This window comes from Melospiza melodia, chromosome 4, assembly GCF_035770615.1.
Source record: "Melospiza melodia melodia isolate bMelMel2 chromosome 4, bMelMel2.pri, whole genome shotgun sequence".
In the NCBI taxonomy this organism is placed as follows: domain Eukaryota; kingdom Metazoa; phylum Chordata; class Aves; order Passeriformes; family Passerellidae; genus Melospiza; species Melospiza melodia.
This window is the reverse complement of record NC_086197.1, coordinates 71,064,222-71,085,838: the sequence shown is the minus strand read 5'-3', so window position 1 is coordinate 71,085,838 and position 21,617 is coordinate 71,064,222. Positions and strand designations below refer to the sequence as shown.

General features: G+C 38.1%; 1 protein-coding gene across 8 annotated transcripts in view; it reads left to right on the top strand.

Moving 5' to 3' along the window:
- The window catches only part of TBC1D30 (TBC1 domain family member 30), a 52,365-nt gene extending 31,346 nt beyond the window's left edge, over window positions 1-21,019 (top strand). For 3 of the 8 annotated variants that reach the window (XM_063155121.1, XM_063155125.1, XM_063155122.1), the window contains 10 exons: window positions 392-517; window positions 1,386-1,571; window positions 4,899-5,067; window positions 6,445-6,613; window positions 9,377-9,482; window positions 14,652-14,764; window positions 14,934-15,073; window positions 16,644-16,850; window positions 17,060-17,116; window positions 18,414-21,019. In XM_063155121.1, the coding sequence (XP_063011191.1) occupies window positions 392-517; window positions 1,386-1,571; window positions 4,899-5,067; window positions 6,445-6,613; window positions 9,377-9,482; window positions 14,652-14,764; window positions 14,934-15,073; window positions 16,644-16,850; window positions 17,060-17,116; window positions 18,414-19,195 (2,055 nt within the window). In that variant the 3' untranslated portion in view covers window positions 19,196-21,019. The remainder of the gene's footprint in view (window positions 1-391; window positions 518-1,385; window positions 1,572-4,898; window positions 5,068-6,444; window positions 6,614-9,376; window positions 9,483-14,651; window positions 14,765-14,933; window positions 15,074-16,643; window positions 16,851-17,059; window positions 17,117-18,413) is intronic. The other 5 variants (XM_063155126.1, XM_063155124.1, XM_063155127.1 and 2 more) reach the window with 4 other exon arrangements.
- The last annotated feature ends 598 nt before the right edge of the window (window positions 21,020-21,617 follow it).

Here is a 21,617-nt window from a genome sequence, read left to right as displayed (position 1 = left end):
AGGAGACATATCCATGGTTGAGTTTGAGGAAAGCCAGCAGCAGCGTTATCCTTTTATCAAACTCTTTGTTTGTTATGAGGATAGAAGGTCTGAACTGACAGAGGATCCATTTTGGAGGTCTCCTGTGAATTCACTGACAGATGACTTGCATCTTTGTAAGCAGCCCACAGATCTGGATGTTTAATGCTGACCATTTCCTTCCTTTCTTTTCTAGGGAGCAAGGTATAAATTTAATCGTGCAAAAACTGTTGTGGCTAAAATCCTCCTCTGCATATTTCAAATCTAACAGCAGATCACGTATGGGTGAAGCTGATGAGGTTCATCTAACAATATATTTTGACACTTTATATTTTGTCAGAGAAATAATTAATTTTACGATATGTTTTTCTAGGTTTGGTTGACCCTGGCTGATCAGTACTTACACAGTATAGCCATTGACTGGGACAAAACCATGCGTTTCACATTCAATGAAAGAAGTAATCCTGATGATGACTCTATGGGCATCCAGATAGTAAAGGTAGCCAGCTAATTTGTTATTTCTTTTCTAATTTTTAAATGAAAAGTTGACATTTGAATTTGGATTTATTTTCATCTCTGCAACTGCTTTGGCAAAAAACGTATCTTAATTCCCTTTTTTTTTTGGCTGCTTTGTTCCTTTTGCACTAGTCTGGTTAGTGTTGGCTGGGAAAAAGATGCTATTTCTGGGTTTTTTTCCTTTCATTTTTACTTTCTTTTGATTTTGAAAAAAGTGCTGGAGTTAATGAAGACAAAAGAACATAAGTGGGTTTTTTCCTTCTCTGTAAATAAGCACAAATGTTTTCTGGGAGTAAAAGCATATTTTAAAATACAGCAAATGAGCATTCTTCAGTTGTTTTACAGGAGTGAAACACATTTGCCTATTTGTATTTCTCAGCTGATTAATGTTTAATATTTAAAGCAGTCAGCCATTTTGTACATTTTGCCTTTCACTTATAAATCTCTTAAATTTCAAGGACACAGTTTGTGGCTTGTGTGTTTGGAAAAGTCAGTTATCTACTAGTTCTTTTATACTTTGATAAAAACAGATGCTCTTTTTTGTTAAATTAAGCAGCTGTTGTGCCTTGCCTGTTTGAAACCCAGAGATTTATTAACATCTTCTGTGGCAATGCGTTATAAACATCTTTTAGGGGACTTGTTTACTTAAGAGCTTGCTGAAACTATTTCTTTTGGGTAAGATAAAGGTTTAACAGCCTAAAAAAGAAATGTTTTCATCAACTTTGGGAGTATGTACTGGGAGGGTGGAGATGGAAGGAAAACTGGGACAGGAAAGAGAACTAACAGGGGACAGAAAATACATTTTCTCTGCTTGTCTTGTAATTTTTATTTTTTCTTTTTTTCCTTTAAAGGACCTTCACCGAACTGGCTGCAGTTCTTACTGTGGCCAGGAGGCAGAGCAAGATCGAGTGGTATTAAAACGTGTTTTGCTGGCTTATGCCAGGTGGAATAAATCTGTTGGCTATTGCCAAGGATTCAACATACTAGCTGCACTTATTCTGGAAGTAATGGAGGGCAATGAAGGGGATGCCCTGAAAGTGAGTAAAATTTCTTTTAGTGTCGAAGATTGCTTTTACTTAGTGAACTGTAGAATAAACCAATGTGTGAATTTTGGAGACAGACTAAAAGGGCACAACTCAAAAGACTTAGCTGATTTATACTGGTGAACTTTTTATTTTGTTATCCTGTCTCAGCTAAAAAGAGTAGTTTGAATGCTATCAGTGTCACTATTTTTTTTGGAAAAAAAAAATTGTACCACTGCTACTTACTATAGGATATCTTATCCCACAATTCTAAATCTGCTTGCAAACACTATAGGTAGCTGAAATATTAAAATTTCATGATCAGCGTCTTATGTGGCAGCTCCATGTGAGGCAGTTGATAAATCAGCTACATTTCAAAGCAAATCCTAGGGAAACACTAAATATTCAAAATGAAAGTAAGTCACTTTGAAGATAATTTCTGGACTAGGTTAGTCTTACATTGTTTTGTTTTCTTAGATAGTTTTTATTGTAAATAAAACAAAGCTTCATGAAATTTATAATATGTCAGAAAATGGAAATACTTTAGGACAGGGCATGGTTTAAAGTTTGGCAAGATAATGTGCAATTTCCTTTAATAAATTTGCTCATACGTGTGAGTTGGTCTCAAATTAATGAAAGATGACTGTGACTCTTCAGAAACTGAGCTGTTTGTTTTGCCTTAGACAATGATTTAAATAGGGTAAATATTTAAATTTTCTCCTAAATAGTCCTCCTATTATTATAGAGCTCCTAAAATATAAAGCTTGTGGCAGTAGAGTCTAGCTAGCTGATAATTAATCCTTCATTCTAGACAACTGCCTGTAATAGGAATAAAATACCATAATATAGCAACTTTATATCAGAAAGTAAAATTTCCTTTTAATAATTCTTGCTTAAGAATTCCTCGATATTTTAACAGTAATTTACCACATTATCCTATAGGAAATAGGATTGCCCAAGGTTTACGAAGTCCAAGTTGATGATTAGAACTGTGTGCATCCTTGTGTTGTCTGTTATTGTGAGTTGTGTCAGGCTCCTTGTGTGGAGGAGACAATGAATGGAGCCAGGCTGCCCCAGGGAGGTAAAGCCCTGAAGGCTGTTTGCACCAAAACTGATCTTACCTGGCAAAAATAAGAATGGGAAAAAAATTATTTCTTTTCCAAGCTTAGTGTGGGCTTTGTAGGGTTGGAATTTTCCCAGAAGACAGAGGGAAGAGGGAAGGGCAAGGAAAGGAGCAGGGTGGGTGGGAGGAAATAAGAATTTGGTATTAGTATGTGATGGTTTTGCTGTAGTCACTGCCACCTAATGGAAGCAGTGAGTGAACAGCTACAGAGGCCTGTAAAGGTGCCCTGAGGATTGTAGCTGTGGGGTAGCTGTGCTGGGGTTATTGTAGAATCTGGGGTTAAGGGAGCAAGGGCATCCTTAGGTCTTCCCAGTCAGGTCCCATTTCTGGGGAGGACCTTATAAACAAAAGGTCTGTGTCTGGGAAGCATCTCCCAGGGGCTAGGAAACAGCAGGTGTTACTGATGCCAAGGGGCTCTACAGCACAGTACCCAGCATGGTAGCTTCAGTGAATGCCCAGCCAGTGATACTTGAGTGTTAGCTAGTTAAGGTAAGCATTAAGTTAAATCCCTGGAGATGCCTCAAAGTTAGCCTACAGAAATTATGGTAAGCAACAAAATCCCATCTTGCATGAGTAGAAGCTATTAAAGTCATAGATACTGAAACTTAAAAAAGTTTTTCTTGCATGTTATTGCTTGGAAATGCTACAGAATCAAATAACAAAAATAAATATGTAGAGATGTGTTAGGAAGAAAGTATCTGTTGCAAACTGGTAAATACATGAACTGCTTTTTAAAAAAAAGTCTTCTCAAAGCAGTTCACATGTTGGTGGAACAGAATGAACTTAAGTGTTGAAAAAGATTTCTCTTCTTCTCTGTGCTTTCATATATCAGAGATCAATGAAGGGATGCTATTCAGTGGGAAGGGAGCAAAGGCCTTTATAGAAGGGTGTCTTTAACATGGGGGTTTATAGCTTATGTCATCAGGAATTAATTAAAACACATTGTAAGTTAATGTTGCTATATTAAGTTACTCTTCCATTGGTTGAAATATATCTGAACATATATATGCTTTATATAAAGCATATTTTCACAAGACTGTGGGGTAACCCACTATTCAGCAAAGGTTACGTAATGCATCTGACAAAATACAAGCCTGTCATGTAGAAGTTGTTGATTTGCCTTTGTTGACTACTGTTCCACATGCTTTACAACATGGAACATAAGACTGCTATTGCTGGAGAAATCTTTCAAGGACAAGTGGCAGTATGTGGTCACAAGCAGCTGGGAAAGAAAAGAAAGCAGTAAGACTGTCAGGTGGTGCTCTTGGTAGTCCTGTGTCTGAGAGGCTGTTTCTGTGGGCCTCTTATGAAAACAGAGGGATTGGAAGGAGGACTGTCTCCTGTACGTGAAGGTGCAATGCTTCTCTTGAGAATGAAAGTCTTTATGAAACATGGTAAGGGTGCTCATATGAGAGAATTGTAGAAGAGATGCAGATGGGATGACTGCAGGATCTCTGGATGAGGCTAGTAGAGTGGCCACAGAGATCCTAAAAGATCCTGAAGTGAAAGGTCAGTGTCTTCCATTAGGCTGATGATAATCATCAGCTTCTGCATGTTTTTTGTTGCATTTCTTCATTCTCAAAAGTTTGACAGTATCCATTTAATTCCTTACCATCCATGTAGTTGAGCTACCTCGCTTGAAACAGATGTCTGCTTAAAATGTCTCACGCTGCTTAATTTAGCACCTTCTAAAGTGACAAGATGGAGTGCAGCATATGGTAACAAATCACAGTAAAATATATGGAGAATTTCTTTTTAAAGAACAGTGCCTTGCTTTTTGGAGAGGCAAAATAGGGGATTTGCAAAATCAGTCTTCTAGTTGTGGCATTAACCAGAGAAGGGATAGTGAGACTCTCCAGCAGTGGAGAATCTCATAAACAGCTCCAACATCAGAAGTGTCAAAAATTGTTTTTGGTGGGGGTAATGCTGCCAGCTTGGGCATAGCTTACTGTGACATTGATTTCAGTAATTTCATGGTTCATAAATTCTGGACAGTTTCAAGAGGCCTTTGTATCTTGAATGTTTGTGGATACACAGGGTACCTGAGGATGCTCAAAGTGATAATATTTTCTCCCCATATAAATGGAGGTGCCATAAGCATGTGCTGCCACTGGGTCCAATTCATTCTTTAGTGAACAGAGAAATTTTATTTTTCTGTTATTCCTAGAAAATAACTGCTCTGTAATTTCCTACATGATAGTCTTTCCTTCTACCCACAGATCATGATTTACCTAATTGATAAGGTGCTTCCTGATAGCTACTTTGTCAATAATCTCCGTGCTCTCTCTGTGGATATGGCTGTTTTCCGAGATCTTTTACGAATGAAGCTTCCTGAACTGTCCCAGCACTTGGACACCCTGCAAAGAGCTGCTAACAGAGAAAGTGGAGGTATGTTCAACAGAAAATGCTATTCAACTCTGTCTTGCTGTTGTTTCATCTGAGCACTGATTTAAAAATACAGTATTTTAAGTATTTATATTAGTTTATTGCTTAGAATTTTTATTTTAAATTTTTAAGATAAAATATGATGGCTTCTGTTACTGATAACCTCAACATAAATAGGTGTACTTCCAGGAAAAAACAAAGGGAAAGAATTTAGTCCCACCAGTAGCTGCAAACAGAATTGTGTTTACAAGAATATACAAAGCGTGGAGGGACAGCACTAACACTTAGCTTAGTACAAGGGCTGCCTTGGAAAGGTAATTTCTTGCCTTAGCTCAGGATAGATGTCCTCCTACTGCTCTGTGTAGTTGCTGGCTCACATAGCTGTTCTGGGAAGAGTTACAATGTGAGAGCCAGTGAGGGCTGGTTAGTATTTCTTCACCTGGATCCTTACCAATATACAGGTACAAAACTCAGAAGTATATCTTGGGTTCCTATCTGAAAACTGGCTTTGCATTGTGGTTTTTTTTTCCTGACATAGCATTCCATCCAGACTTACAGCGCTTTTATGTGGGGATGTTCTGAGGAGGGTAAGAGGTTATTCTGTTAGTTGATTTGGTTTCTTTTTCAGTTGGGAAGATAAGTGCACCCTGAGTTCCACCTTAGAAAATATCTGCTGCAATGTTCCATGTGTCTATGCCCAAACTGTGTGAAAAACAAAGAAATGGTATCAAGAAATTATTTCCTGTTTGAAAGTTTTTTCACAGGCTGGCCTCTCTGGTCATGGCCTTCAGTGCATCAGTTGATACTGGGATGCACAAAGTGTTCTCTGAGCATAACGAAAAAGTAACATTTTAGAGTTTCAGCCTGAAATGCTACATTTTGTTTGAAACTTAACAAGCACACCAGGATATTAAAATAATACATATGACTTACAGAGATGGTCACCTTCACCTTATCACCATGTAGATAAAGACTTATGCCATCAGTTGGTGAAAAAATGCAGCATTTTGTGGGGAAGTTGGTGGGTTTGGGTTTTTGTTTTTGATAGGAGCTTTTATTTCATATGGCTTTGGGGAAGGAGAAACAGTCTTTCTGAAATAAAGGAGAAAAGTGTGGTGCTGTATTCCAGGGTTTATAGTCCAAAGCCAATGATGCTGCTTAGTTTTTTGCAGTGCAGCATAATGGAAGATGATTATGTAATTTTTCCATTGTTCTCAGCTTGTCTTTGGACAGCTGCAGACTAAGTAAGTTTTGAGCAGTAACAGAAGTGCTACAATGTCTGGTGTATTTTATGATGCAGTTTATACTCCTTGTAAAATGATAGTAAATTGCAGTTACTTCAAGTAACTTGTTTTTTTCTGTTTTTTTTTTTAACTTCAGGAGGCTATGAACCCCCACTTACAAATGTCTTCACAATGCAGTGGTTTCTGACACTGTTTGCCACCTGTCTGCCTAACCATACAGTTCTGAAGATCTGGGATTCAGTATTCTTTGAAGGCTCTGAAATTATACTGAGAGTAGCTTTGGCTATCTGGGCAAAGCTAGGGGAGTAAGTAGTCATTTTTATCTGATTTTCAGTATGAGCCATGTTTAACTTTGGTTTTCTTTAAGATGTTCTCAGCTCTAAACAAGATGCAATCTTTCAGGAGAAGGATTATTTTGAAAAAGCTGCAAAAAGGACCTTTATGGTTTCTTAAAAACACGTGATTCTGACATCATGTCAGAACAGGCATGATAATTAATTGACCCTTTTTGCAGAAAATGTCTCCAGTTGTTGGAGTTGTCTGTGTATATTGTCTTTATGCTGTGCTAAAAGGTTGGACTTTCCTGAACATAAACCTCTGAAGGAACTGGTAAATACTCTGTATAAAGACACACAAAGAGATTTGAGGGTGACCAACTAATTTAGTTGGGTACCTGAAAGTGGGGCTGGTAATTTCCTTAGTTTCACTTAAGGAGACTTAAGGATTTGAGCCCATTGGCTTTTGCAGTACAAGAGTTCATTGTTACTAAGGGAATGACCCTGTGGTACATGATTCTTTTCTGTTAAGGCCTGAAAATGAATTTTCCTGAAATTCTCTGCTTTTCAGCACATTCCAGCCAAGTTTCTATTGTAGTCCTTTGTGGCCTTGGAAACTCACCACATGGCAGAACACAAGAAGAGATGGTTAGTTCTTCAAACCCCTCTGTTGTCAAAGCAAATATTTGTGTTCCAAGGAGTTTACAGTGCTCCCAGAGAAATGAGTTTTGTCACTGGCTTCAGTGGGAGATGTGAGCTCTGACAGGTCAAGCAGATGTTAGTTCAGCTGGAAACATTTTTCAGCTGGCATCAGCAACTGCATCGATTTTTTTTTTTTCTTGTGATGCCCATTAAAACTTGTCTTCCTTTTTTCTCTGAAATTGAACCAGTGGGATTTATGTTCAGTTCTGTCCTTGGAGGTTTCATTTCCTTTTTTCTTTCTGAATAAATTAGCACTGCAGGCCAGTTGCATGGTAAGAGGATTTGTTTCCTACATTTAATTTTTAATCTGAATAATAATAATTAAAATAATAATTTCTTGAGAAATTATTACATTCATTTTAGTACAGTGAATGAAACTTGCATGAATCATTTGCATTGGGATTAAGCTGTATGTAGTCACATAGTGTTTTAGATAAAAAGTTCTTTCAGTAGATCTCTGTACACTTAAAAGTTATAATTGTGAATGCTACAACTTAGAACATGATAAAAAGGAAGCAACTACTTTGAAGATTATACTGTAAAACCTAAAGAAAAATTAAACGTGTTTTAAGAAATTGAAAGGAGCAGAATCAAGAAATATATAAGAATGTGTCTAAGAGAAATAAGCTGATCACTGCACATCTTGTAACTGCTGTTTGTGGGGAATGGGAGAAGGTCTGGTGAAAGACAGGGCACTATTTATGCTGGGAGAAGATTGTGATTTTTTTTCTCTTTGTCCACCATTAGAACTAGAACGAGGGATTTAAAGAGGTGGGGTCAGAGATAGTGTTCATAGTCTCATGATCTTCATACTTCTCAAGATTTATTCTCAAAATGAAAATAGGGTGAGAAGCGCATTTTTAAAATGTAGGTGGCTCAATTGTACTTCTGTTTTGAGGGAGGCTGAAGGAATGGGGAAGTTAAATATAGGGGCAGTAGAGAAGGCAGTATGTGGAGGTCATGAGAGACTAAAGGTAACAGGGCAGGTAAGCCATAAGTTTGTGATAATTGGGTACATACCCACTGTTTATACTACTTTTAATTTTTTTTTAGCTATGTAATAATTATTTTACCCAAACTGTGTTAAGATTTCAGGAGTTTCATAGCTCAATGGTTGTTATGTGCATTTGCTGAAGATCAAGGGAAGCTGCTTCTTCTATTGCTTAAGAAAAAAGGCAGTGTATTTTTTTTTATGATTCCTGCATCTGGGTTTTAGAGGAGAGGCTACAATATGTAGCCATCAAAGCACTTCCTTGGGATATAAGAAAAACAAATTTTTCACTTGACAGGAGAGATGTTTAGCAGCTGACCCTAATGTGTGTAGAACACCAATTCACAAAAGCATATTACTCATATTTCTTTTCCTCTAGATGACACTCTCTGTGTTTAGAATGAATCTGTGCTTTTAGAAATGTAAAGAAAAGTTCAGAAAAAGTATCCAATTGAACCCCCCTTCCCAAAACAAGGCAAACAAAAGCATCCTACCAAAGCAAACAAACAACCAAAACCAACACTCTTCCCACCCCTAATTTAGAAATAGCATTCACAAATATGATGAGTGAATTTTCCTTCATTTTGCTTCATGTTAGCCTAATTATTTTTTAACACAATTACATGTATGAATGCACCTATACTAATTTATTCCATCATCCTCTGACAAAGTTCAGACAGTGAATTTGGCCATTTGGTGCATGGTGAAGAATGAGTGATGAGTTAGTCAAGAAGTCTTTATGCTCGCTTTTTAAGCTGATAAAACCCCCTCGTGCTAGTAGGAAGCAAAATGTATTGATTCTTGTGCAGTAGAAGTGAAAGGGGCAGAGGGAATGGCCTGTCTGCAGATACATTCATCTGTTATCATGAGGAGTCAGGACAGCAGGCTGTACTCAGTGCATCTTTTTTCTGCTGCAGCTTTTCCAGTGTTGTGTGCATAGTTTTATTATTTGGAAGTCTATGCAGAACTGCAAATAAACTTAAAAGTTAAGCCATCTAACAGAAACGCATATTTTATGATGACAAGAATATCAGTTTTGTTTTGAGCATGTAGAATCATATGTAAAAGTCAAATAAAAACTAACATGTATTTTGATGTAGGCAAATTGAGTGCTGTGAAACTGCAGATGAGTTTTACAGTACTATGGGCAAGCTGACCCAGGAGATGCTTGAAGACAGTCTGATTGACAGCAATGAACTTATGCAGGTGAGTAATTGTAGCATAATCAATTTTTGTGTTTTCTGTATTGATTTCTTCAGGTCTGGATTTCTAACAAATTACATTTTTTCTTCAAATACTGCAGAAACCTAAATTCTACCAAGAATAAAAGTTTCAGATAACAGAGTTGAGCTAGCATGTCAATGAAACAAGTAGGTGACGTGCAGTTAGAGCTAGAATCTTATTTTTATATGAAATGTAGAGAACCACTAGGTGTCATTTAATAAAAATTGATTCTATGTTGACAGCTGAGACTTTTGGGATATAATGGTCAATTCCATTTACACAAGATTTTTAGGGTGTTCTTTTGCCTTATTTTTATGTTTTGGTCAGTTTTTTATTACACAGTGGGAAATAAGGGTTTATGAAGTGAGAAGTGTGTAAAAAGTCCTTCATGACTTAAAAAAAAACAAAACATGAACAGTCAGTAGTGTACTGTAAACAAAGACATTTGTAGATAATTGCAGTGTCTGAATTATTAAAGTATATGCCATTGTATGAGAACAAAGACCTACATTGTTCTGGGAAAGGAAAGGGCCTTTAGTATAGCAGATAAATTTATTTATTTATTTATTTATGTATTTATTTATTAATTTACAGTTACACTTATTCTTGTGATATTTTTAAGGTGTTGTCTACTTAGATGCTTTATAAGGACTTAGTGCTGCAGTTCTGGAACTTTCCTTTTGATGAGTTAGAGCATACTGATCAAATGGGAGCAAGTACAGAGAACATAATTCACCTGAAATTTGTACCTGACTTAAGGGAAGGAAAAAAGTCAGTCTGTGAAGCTACAAAAGTTTAATTACAGCTGTTAGCAAGTGACTTCTATTGCCAATTGTTGGAAGACTGTTAAAATACACTATTTTCAGTGTTATTACTTTGGTCATTGTAATTTTGTCTGATGACAAAGCTCTAGGAATGGGAGAAGTGAGGGTTGTGGCTTTGTTTTGCTTCAAAAATGGAAACACAGCTGGTCAGAGGTACTCACAAACTTTTAAAAAAAGTGTTAAAGTTCTTCACAAGACAGTTCAGATAGTGAGGATGTGTAAGGAGGGCAGCACAAGCTGACATCTTCTCATTGTGTTTCAGTTCCTGGTCTCCAGGATGGTACAAAACCAAGATGTGGCATTTGTGAATAAGAATAATTTTGGGGAAGCTGAGGTGGTCTTTTGTGACTCTGTGGATTTCTTCCTTTGCTGATGTGTGAAATAAAAGATAAGGCATGGGTAATTCACTGGTTGGAGGGATTTTTTTTTTTAACTCTTGCAGTTACAAATACTAGCAAATTAGCAATCTTTTTGTGCTTCAGCAAAAAATGAGTATTTGGCACAATAGATATGTGTGTTCATAGTGTATGTGTGTATTTTATGGCACTGACAGGAGTGCTAAGATAGGATAGCATTGCCATTGATATGGAGAATGTGGCAGGTTTAAGTTCTGTGTATGGAGGAGCAGTGTGTCTGGTTTATGTGTGTCCTCTCTGTTGAAGAAACCACAATATAGTTTGCATAGCTTTCTTCAAGTCAAAGGCAGTGTAGCCATCTCTGAGGCCTCCACTCTTTACCTTAAGTGGAAAGAATAAGGAACTGCAAGAGTTTACCATCAGGGCATATAAGTGCTACCATGTATGTGGTTGGAGAAAAAAATTAAGAAATATGAACCATTGCATTAATGAAAAAATCCAGGCTGCTTGAACATGCTGGTTTTTAAATTGCTTTAAGGTTTTTCAGAGGAGTCATACAGAGATGCTTTGTTTTCATTTTTTTGCTTTTCCCCTAATAAAAATCAGAATTATTAATTTACATCTAATATTTTTTACAAGATGGCTCAAGGACTAGTATCCTACTGTGGGGAAAGGATTATAATATCCCACTCTGCCTTCCCATCACATTTCAGAAGAGCTCGCTGGTGGCAATCATCTCACTTCTCTTTAGACTTGCATAACACTTATATTTGCATCTAAACTGCTTGTCCAGGCTCACTTAAGCCAGCCTAACAGGCACTTCTCAACCACTGGAAAACAAATTGTGCTCTAAGAGCCTTGTTTCTTTTAGGAATTAGAGAAGGGAGGTACAACTGATCCTTCAAGGGAAGTGTTGGCAGAGCAGATGTCTAAAGTAGAACAGGGGACTCATGTCCTCATTCCTTCCACCAGCATGTACAGGTGCTGCAGTTTTATTGCTCCCATGCAGACAGTGCCTATAGTTAGGGGGGGAGCCTTAAAGCTTTTGCAGATTTGGCCCTTGTGTGACAAAAGTTCTTAACGTTTTACTGAGGAGAGCATGAAGGCGTTGGAGGAGCAAACCAGCCTACAGCTTCCTCCTTTTTCAGGTTGAACAGTTTGGGTGAATAAAGGGTAAGTGCTGTACACATCAGATTCTAGGCTGGGTATGTATTGGTTCCAATATGGAGACAGAAGGCTGTAGTCAGGGGTCTGCAGATATTCTAAACAGAGTGTGCTAGACTGAGTCTGTGCTTCCATGCTTTGTCAGAAAGTGAGCACTTTTATGACCAGTTAAACTGATTCAGTTTGTATACCCAGGAACACTGCAGCACAGAGGAGATGAGAAGCCAGCTGGAGGAGAGGCATCCCTTTGTATTTACTAGAACAGAGGGGAGCAGGGATTAATCCTTCTGTGGTACTCTAGCATTTTGGACCATCTGCCTAGACAGTTGGCCTGATTTGATGGTATTCACTGTTAACTTGCTACTTGAATAGCACTTTGATTTCTTTTGGGTTTGTTTTTGCTTTTGCTTTTTGTTTTGTTTTCTTAGTCAAACTGAAATGAAAGAAAATCCTTAAACCAGTGAGGGGCAGCTATGGAGATAAGTAATAAGTTGTCTGCAAAATGGCTTACCCTGTTTGGAAGCCACAGCCCAGCACCTCCCATATGGTGTTCTGCTGAGGGTGTAGACAGCTTTGCATTTTTCGAGTAAGGCAAAGAATTGTCAAATGATTTAAGGTGAGAATGGAGGGGGTTTTGTCCTTGTCTCTGTTCTTGTTCTCAGGATCTGTCCCTTATGTAAATAAGATGCTAATTTTGGCTGCATCATGCTTTTGTGTGTAGGCTATTTCTCTCAGGGACAGTTCCCCAGAATTAACCAAATGGCATCCAAGGCTGTGTAATGACTAGAAAAAGAATGCTTTGACTCTGAATTGTCACTGGGAGGATATCAGAGGTGTTGTCTGGCAATACTTTTTTAACTTTCCAGTGGAACTGGCACTGGCGTAAAATTTGTTTTGTGGATCTCTTAGCCAGGTGGTAAGCAAGGCCTGCAGTTATAACCTGATAACAATAGTTAAGTTAAAATATGTATGCTAAATGAAAGAACTTGTAGCAGATGTGGAAGAGACACAGATTGGAGACAGGCAAAAGCTAAAAGTATAATCTGAAACAGTAGGTGCAAGGAGCAAGTGGAGGAATTGGAGTCGACTGTTTCACTTAAAGGGTAACTAGCATATGGAACAAGTTACCTGAGAAGGACATTGACATAAGGAGTGGAAATAAATTCCAGACAAGCCTCTGGAGAGAGTTGAAACATGGAAAAAAAATAAAACCTAACAGGAAAGTATGGTGGAGATCAAACAAGCTGGCAGACATGTTGGGCTGGGGGTAGGTCTTTCTCTAGATCATAAAATCCCTTTGTCTGGTGGACCAATGGGAAATCACTGTTCAGGCCCTAGGGAATATTTACCTTTCACAGTAGCACTGTAGTTTGATGGAGTGGCAAAGCTTCAGTTCATGCTATGGATTTTTGAAAGCATCTTCCTTTCCTTAGAGGCTGTGCAGGGCTTGAACTGTAAAAGCATTTGTCACAAATAGTACCCCTGTTGAGGGGCACTATTGCCCTGTCTCTGATTCAGAGAGGACTGTCCTTCCTGCTACTCAGTGCTTACATCATTGCCATTAACAAAACTTTTTTCCCCTCCTTATGGCAGGAAATGTCTAGTACTGAATTCATGTTTGCAATTTTCCTCAGTGTACTTAGCATAGGCAAGGCATGGTTCAAGAATGGATTATGTAGAAACTGTTCAGAATTTCCTTTCATCTTAATTGAGGTCATTTGCCTTCAGATGAAAATGTCACTGACTTAAAAGCACAGGAAAAAATATATAAGGGAAGATTTACTGTCATAGCTAATGAGAAAATTTTATGTTGCTGTCTTTCAAAAGATATTTAAATTTCAGGATGTGTAAAAGCTTTAATATTTCAGAGAAACTATGGGAAATTACATATATATTTTTTTCTTCTGACATTGAGACTCAGAATGAATTATTTGGCAGTTATTTGAAAGTTCTGAATAGTGAACAAAAGCAGGGGGAAAAAGACAACTAAAGTATGTAGGAACAAATCAGCAACAATACTGCAATGAATGTGAATTGTCTTTATGCCAGGTGGGCTGGTGACTTGCAGCAAAAATAATGCTGAAAGGAAATATATTTGCAACTATGTATCTTCCTAAATTCTGAGTATTGATGTAAAGAAAATCTATTAGCATTTTAGAAAAACTACTACTTTTACCCCACCAAATCCCACCTTTAGCCTCAAAACCAACCAGCAATCAAAACTATAAATTGAGGGAAGAAAACTTGGATATGTTGGATCCTTCCTCTTTAGTAATGATTTTTGTGCTGATGTGATTTCCTCACACAAGCTCTTGAGCTTCTCAGGTAAAATAATGAACCAGCTAACAGTCCACATCAACTGCCCCTTCCTATTTGTACTAGTGCTAATACTTTGTTGAATACTTGAGCAAAAACTTAGGTCTCCTGGAAAAATCCCCAAATCCTAAATGATGTTTTCATGTAAGTGAAATCATAATTGGAGGAGGATTTCTGGTGTGCTGGCAAGAAGGGGTTGACAATAATTTTTAAATGAGTATAGGAGTTGTAAAGGATCCTGCAGCTCATGTTATCAGTTCCCTTTTTTTTTTAACAGAACTGTGTATCTTTGTAGTGAGTCTCTCTATTTTTCTTACAGGAAATACTGACTGAATCATCAAACTAGACCATTTTCTTACAGCATGTGAATGCGCAAGAATGTGCAGCCTTTAATCCTGCAGGACTGTGGAAGTCTGTTCATGGAGAAATCTTTTGTGAGACTGTTAATTAAAGCAAAAAGTTTTTAAAGTTGCTTTTTTTTTCACCCCCAGACTGTTTACACCATGGCTCAGTTTCCTTTCCCACAACTGGCAGAATTGAGGGAGAAATATACATACAATATTACTCCTTTCCCTGCAGCAGTAAAATCAACTTCATTTTCAGGGTAAGTTTGAAATGCATTGCTTATGGTGTATAAAGTTAATGTTTACCCTTTGCAGATGAAAAGGCAGGTGGATCCTCCCTTGTATGCTTCTAAAAAAGATAAAAATGCTTGATAATATTCACATTTAAGAATGTATCTTCCTTAATTCTCTTGTGTTCTCTTTTGACAGCAGGTTAGGCAGAACCAGAGACAGTGATGAAGAGAATGACTTAGATGATGAAGACTCAATTGCTAATGCAATTGGTTGTCTCGGACCATTAAGTGGGTTTTTGGCACCAGAGCTCCAAAAATACCAAAAACAGATGAAAGGTAAAAGTGACTTCTTTAATTTTAGAAAGCACAGTTAAATCTATATGACCTGGCAGAAATTATCTGCAGTTCTGTCTGTGAAAGCTGCTACGGAAGATGTGTTTTCTGTGCACACAGAGGTTACAGCAGGTACCAAATGACTTGCTCTGTCCTCCATGAAGCCGTTGTCAAAGCCAGGTTGGAAGGCTGTAGGTGTGCAGTAAATGATGGTGTGAGTTAAGGATTTGGCTACAGTAACAGTAACAAAACAAGCCCATAGTATTGCTCAGACACAAAAAAAGAACCATATTTGAAAAAATTCTACTCTAAATCCATGCATATTTCTGAGACAGCTGTTAAGTAGTCAGCATTTTCTGAAAGGTGTTCCTTTAATAAATTATCTTGATCTCTATTAACATATGCATGGCTAATACTGGAACCTATCAGCAGTGAGTGAACTCTGCAGGTGATTTCACTGCCCTTTTGGCCAAACCTCCAGATTGTTGTATGTTTTGGATATATTCAAAAGGTCACCATTTTTCAAATCCTTCTGCATGGAAATTTCTTGACAGAATTGTATGAACGCCAGTGCAAATTCTCTATAAGCAGTACAAAATGCTGATCCATACAAGAAAAGAATAGCCTTTATGAAATGGTACTGGATCAACAGTGATTTCACAGTATCTTGGGAGAGGCCATTTTTATTTATCCCCAACTCACCACCACCTTACCCTCAAAAAACCCCAGACTGATGTAACAAGTTGCTGTTCACGCTTCATCTTTCTTGTGTCTTGGTTTTACTGAGACCTGTAAGCTGCAATTTTCCTTGCTGTGGTGTTTTGTTTTTCCCTTCCTGGGGGACTCTCTACCTGCTGCTTCAAACTAGTACTTAGTCAGAACATCAAACTGCTGTTGCAAACTAAGCCAAAGACAAATAAACATTCCTTGAAAAAGAATTATCCTCCTGACCCTGTAGTGCCAGGTTGGTGCATCAGAAACAGCTGTGAAAATAAACAGCTCTGCTGCTAATGCTCTGCAGCTGTTGGCCAGAGACACTCTCAAGTTGTCTGATCCTCAGCTGCTCTGTGCCTATCCTTTTTGTTGCTACTAGCAGCTTTCTCCCTGTGGTATTCTCTTTCTTGATCCTTCTTGCTGGTAGCACTAGGTTGGTTGTTTAATTTCATGCCTGCTTGACTGTAATGTATTTTATAACTTGCATTTTTGGCCTCCACAACAATAATTATCTGTTATTGAATTACTTCAGTGGTGGCTCAATGTACTTCTGGATATTTGAGAAGCTATGTTTGGACTTTGGACTGCCATGTTAATTGACTTTTGCACTCTTTAACCTCCCTTCAAACCCCTGATATTCTTAAGCAGTAGTGCTATTTATAATACTTCTTATTGTAAATAGCCCAGCTTAGTTAAATAATATATGTATTATAATAAAATTTTAATTGAAGACTACAGTTAAATAAGATGGTAGGAATCAGACACAGACTTCCCTTGGAAATAAGCTACAGAAGTACAGATACATCTCTTGAGTATGCCAATGTATTCCTCACCTCCACTTTATTCCCTCCTTCTACAGATCAGAATGAAGAACAAAGTCTTGGTTCCAGTAACATTGCAGAATTAAGTCCAGGAGCAATAGATTCTTGCAGAAGTGACTATCAGACTGCTTTTAACAGCATGATGATGGAGCGTATGACCACTGATATTAATGCACTAAAAAAGCAATATTCCAGGATAAAGAAGAAGCAGCAGCAGCAGGTTCACCATGTGTATATCAGAGCAGGTAACACATCCAAAATATGCTTCATTCCCTGATTTATTGCAAACTAACTTCATCAGGCAAATGACATTCTTTTACATTTAAGCAAATAGACAAAATAAGAAAGACTGATGATATAACATTGTAGTAAATGATGTAACATTAGCAGTAAAGTGGGTACCACTTCATGCAGGCAGAAAACAAGAAGGTGATATTTCTTCTTCTTTTGTCAGGATCTGAAGATGATGACCCTGGGGTTTTCTTAGGTCCCAGGGACCAACCAAACCATGGTATTTAAAAGTGGCTTTGCTATCTGGGTGCATTGTGTTGATCTCGCTGATTAAAAAACTTTAAGTCTTTGGCATTCTTGGGATTGACGTATTGATGCACTGAAAAAATTGAATGCAGAGATGAGGATGCTTCAGATCATGTGGCAGGTGGATTCCTAGCTGGTCTGTATTATCTGAACTCCTCTGAATTCATCTGGGCATGGCAAATTATGCAACTGAGGGAACTGGCTTAGATGTTCCATCGTGGCTGGCAGTTTCCTTAGCCATAATGATTCTGTTGTGAGGACTTAGCTGGACATCAGTCCCTTATTTAACAACCCATGTTATGGAGTCTGTCACCTAAACTGTCAGACTCAGCAGTGCAAGGGTTGGCATGAAATGCACAGCTGAAGGTTTTACTGGGTGTGCAAGCTGAACACAGCTCACCCCACTCATTCCTCCTGCTTAGGTGTCATCCTTCTAAGTTCGCTATTGAAATTCACTGTGCAAAAGGGGCACTGTGGAGAATTGTTATTTCTCTTCTAGATTGTCTAAACCTGTGCTGCATTGGAATACATGGAACTGCAATTTTTTATTTATGTGGTTTAGAAGGATTTTTTTTTTTAATATTAGTGTTTTGCTTTGAACAGAGGCCAGCAGAAATAGTGCAAACAGTAAAATGTTGATTCCCAAGGATGCCAACCCCTACCTTCCAAACTCAAATCTTTCTAATCTTACTTATCATGATACAGGGCTGGGTTTGTCATTTAATCAAACTGTCATCTAATCACTAATTCTGAGTCTATTCCTCTGGCTTAATAAGATGTGCTTTTATGCATTAATAGTACTTCAGTTTGTTTTCCATTTTCCAGTCACACAACCCTCATGGAGAGGCTTGTGTGACTGACCTCATATGGAGACTGAATTGCCTCTTGCTGTTGGAAGTGAAGGAGAGGGGGAATATCAGAAGCTAATATTAATGTTCAACTATTATAGTTCAATTCCAAAAATCAAGATGCTATTTTTTAAAATTGTATATTTTCATGGTATTCCTGGCTTCAGGATTCCTCACAGGTGCAAAGCAGTAAGGGAGGGCAGAAAATCCTTTTATATAGAAGGTGCTGCTTTGTGTTCAACTCTAAGACATAATTGAAATACAGTGATGATTGTTAAGTTTGGGTTGGTTTTTTTAATATACATTCTGTCCTACAAACCTTTGCCATATCTCAATAAAGGTATCAAATTTGGTAGATCCTTAGAACATTAATTTGTTTTGTTCTTTAACAATACTATGTTTCTTTTAAATGCTTTCTTTCAGACAAGGGGCCAGTTACCAGCCTCCTCCCTTCTCAGGTAAACCATTCCCCAGTGATAAACCACCTCCTTTTAGGAAAGAAGATGAAATTGAATAATAAGTCTCTCAAAAATGCTGTAATTCACATCCCAAGCCATGCTACGGGGAAGATGTCTCCCATTCCCCAAGAAGATCTTAAGACAAAGCTGAACTCTCCGTGGCGCACTCACATCCGAGTCCATCGGAAGAACATTGCTAGGGCCAAAGGCCAGCTGGGCTATGGAGATACTGTAGGACTGATAGATGAGCAGAGTGAGAGCTGCAAAACAAATAGTCCTGGTGCAAAGGAGGAGGCTTCCAAACATTCTGACTTTGGAGAAAGAGAAGAAGGTGGTTTGGATGACAGGACTACTCGGAAAGCTGAGCAGCAGTCATCTGAGGCAGACTCTACGGACAGCGGTACAAACCTGTCCATGGTTCAGCTAAAACTGGAAGCACTGGAACTCACCTCAGATACCCAAACTGATGTGGAGCCAACATCCCGTCGGTCCAGCCAGCCATGTTTATCAGAGTCTTCCACTTCATCCAGAGACAGTGGAAACCTGGCTAAATCACCCCAGCCTGGGAACCCAAAGCCACAAGTCTTCAATCCTTTCCCCAGTGTCAAGCCTCTTCGAAAGTCAGCCACAGCCAGGAATTTAGGGCTATATGGCCCCACTGAAAGAACACCAACAGTACACTTCCCACAAATGAGCAGAAGTTTCAATAAATCTGCCAGTGGCAGCAGCGGGACAAGGAAACGATGATGTGCTGATACTCATTATATCTGACAGCAACAAAAGAATTTGTATTGCCTTTTTTTTAATGTGTGCATGTGTATGTGTGTCCCAAAGCATTTCTAATTGCTAGTTAAGTAACAGGGACAAAAGTGGTTACCAGATATATAAATATGTGACTTTGAAAATTGTACTTCCATGATGTTATGGGATAGATTAGTGAAGATGCACTCTGGCACCCTATTGGTCCTGTGTAAAATAAATATTAATTTACAATGTGAAGCATACTGTTTCTTAAGGTCTAACTCAGACATTAAATCACCAGCTGCCTTTAACCCCTCAGACCCCACGGCTGCCTCCAGTCTAGCTGAGTTCAAAGGACCAATTGTCCAGTGCAGCAGACAGGTGTAACAGTTTTTGTCACTGTTAAGCAGCTTCCCCATCCGACCTCATCATCATACTCTGGGAGTAGCTGGAGAAGCCACCACAAACAGAAGCACAAGCAGCCCTAGCAATTAAAAGTGTCACTTTGTGACATCTGGCTTCAGATATTCTTGAGCAGCATGTTGTGCTTCTCTTCCCACAGCAATTCTCTGCTGATACTATTTTTAATATAAACCTAAACATTGAGCATGAGAACAGCAGACATAAATCCATCCACAACATAGGTTTGCTCTTTCTCTGTTACAGGTGTACATACATACATTTCTGTTACTTACTGCTGGAGAGTTGCAGCACTATGAAATTAGGAATTAGGTACAACTATTTGTATAGTTGTATGATTAATATTCTGATGCATCTTGGCTTCAATGGATTTAAAAGCTATTATCTAGATTAGACTTGTAGTTAAATAATATTTGCCAGCTTAGCAGTAGGTAAAATATATGAATGTTCCAAAGTAGTTTAGGGGTTTAAATTCTATAAATAGAGTGATTAGATACTTAGAGTGCCACTTCCCATTAAAAGCCAACACATCAGCCACCATGTCAGTGGGATGTGCCCTCGGGCTTCCATGTCTTGGTTCCTCTGTGGTGTGAAAGAAAGTGATAAACTGAGTATTTATTTCCAAATCAAAAAGCAGAGCTGATAAATACTGTACGACAAATATTTATATGTATATAACAGAGCCAGACAGAGAAACTAAACCTACATCATTCAACTTCAGGACTGCAAATTCAAGTACTCGAACTCCAAGAAATTCAGGTTGTTCTTAAATCATTGCAGCTCTGTCAGATGGTATGTACTGACTGTGATGCATTACCTTGATTCCAAGTTTCCTGTGGCATGAAAGGGCCAATATTTTAAACTGCAGTAATAATGAATCAGCACCATTGTATGTAATATCTTACTTGCTTTAAAAATTCTTTGTTAAATTTGCAAATTAATATATATCATTGTCTATGAATGTATTCCATAACCTATAGTATGTGACACCAGATTTACTGTATACCATAACTTATAAGCTGTACAATATACTCTGTTCAATGTTGTGGGAACAGTTTTATTTTGCTGTTGTTTCATATAAGTGTATGCATATAAAGTAATATACAACTATGAACACTATAATTATAAAACAGATGTAGGTCAGATCTTGCCCCTGCCTTATTTCCAGGCAATAGTAGTATTGTCACTAATGATTACTTACAGCACTAAGTAAATTTAAAATAATGTAGAATTCAATCTCTGATTATTGACTGTATGTGAATTGTTTTGCACTGAATTAGAAGAAATGGACTTCTCAAAAATTTTCCTGTGAATCATCCTCCCCAGTTTTTCTTAGCTTCAGTGTATCACACGGCTGTATGCTGAACCCATTCAAATAAAAGGACTGTCAGTCTGTAAAACCTGCTAAAATGGTCCAAGTATGTGCATGGATTTTCAACATTTTATGAAGTAAGCAGTGGGAAATCTGTAAATTATGCATGGATATAGCTCTGGGGAAAGAACAACACATTCTAATGATTCAGAACTAATAGTAATTTACAAGTGTGCATTCAGGTCTTGGGCTGTTAGGAGTGAGGTGAAGGAACCACAGCTGCTCAGTGCATTAGTTTGATGGTGTTTGCTGCAGGAAATTCTCTTAAAGTACTACTTGATGAGAAAATAGTGTGTCATGTTAGCTACCTCAAAGGTACATTTCTGTACCTCAAAGGATATTCACTCTCTACCTGCTATACTGTTGGAACATACAGCAAAAACAACTTCATTGCTTAGTACTGAGACAGAACATTAAGATGAGGCTCAGAGAACCAGGGAACTCCAGAGAAGTTTCCCATTATTTTTCTTTAAACAATCCCTTGAGAAAATGAGGTCTAGTGATGAAGGAAGTTGTGCTTGGAAGAGTGGCATCGCAGCACTGAGTGCTGGCAAGCATGATGGTGGGAATCTGCTCTGTAAACACTTTATTCTCCTTGAGCCTTCTGGTTCAAATGCTCTCTTCCATCTGACCAAA